We start from the raw sequence: 938 nt of genomic DNA, 5'->3' as shown, positions 1-938 counted from the left end.
AGGCTGCTAAGCAGATCGAGAAGGAGGCTCTGATTCACTAGAGATATCAATCTTAGAATCACGAAACTCAACGAGAGAGCTAATACAGAGGAAACTGAACAGGAAAAGGACGAGGCTGAGGAGGGCATAAGAGTAATGGAACAACTGAAAAACCTCGCGAACAAGGACCGTGCTGATGACACTAAGATGAAGAGCTCGTTGCTCAAGGGTGATGGCGCTAACAACGAGAGGACTCAAGAAGTACAGGAAAGCATGAAGAAAGTTACTGGCAATCTCGAGACTATTGAAGATGCAGTTGGTCTGAAGAATAACGATCTCGGTGATGAAGTGGCGGAGTTTGGTCAGAGGGACACGGGCCTGCTCTCTGGAGCAGGAGGAGCGGTGGTCCAGGCCGAGTCATTGGTGTCTAAGGAATTGAAGGAGGGAAGGGCTGGTAACAAGTTCGATATTGAGACAGCTCATATGGGCAATAATCGACGAATAGAGAAGACTGAGGCTGAGAAGGATCATTCGGCGATTTTAGCCAGGCATGAGGAAGCTATTTTTAAAGGTTTGGAACATTCTGCTAAGAACAATATATCGGGAATGTTCAAGAAAGCTCAAGAGACTAAACTTAGAATGACTAAGACCCTTTCCAATGTGATGGATGAGCTGGGGAAGATACAGATGGACTTTGAAGGCTCTGAGGCTGGTGATAGCAGCGATATTGCAATTCGTCTTGCTCACACGAGACAGGCGGTGAAGAGCATCCTACAGCTGTGGGAGGAATACTCGCAAGTGATGGGCAGAAATTTGAAGCACTTCCAGAAAGATGACACTGAGTTTATTGAGCAACTCACTATGAGGTTACATCAGGCCATGTTGAAGACCGAAGATATTCTCACTAAGTCCGTGGACGAGGTCAATAAGCTCCACAGGAAGCTCGATATGGGGTATGT

General features: G+C 46.6%; 1 protein-coding gene across 1 annotated transcript; it reads left to right on the top strand.

Annotated features, from left to right (window-relative positions):
- Nucleotides 1-135: 135 nt before the first annotated feature.
- Nucleotides 136-932, top strand: Pmar_PMAR007164 (hypothetical protein; the record flags this gene model as incomplete). The annotated part of the gene is made up of 1 exon (XM_002779430.1): nucleotides 136-932. A coding segment is annotated over one exon (797 nt), but the record flags the coding sequence as incomplete, so codon positions are not given.
- Nucleotides 933-938: the final 6 nt, after the last annotated feature.

This window comes from Perkinsus marinus, assembly GCF_000006405.1.
Source record: "Perkinsus marinus ATCC 50983 genomic scaffold scf_1104296947394, whole genome shotgun sequence".
In the NCBI taxonomy this organism is placed as follows: Eukaryota; Perkinsozoa; order Perkinsida; family Perkinsidae; genus Perkinsus; species Perkinsus marinus.
The sequence above is the reverse complement of the archived record's forward strand: the minus strand, read 5'-3'. Positions and strand labels throughout refer to the sequence as shown.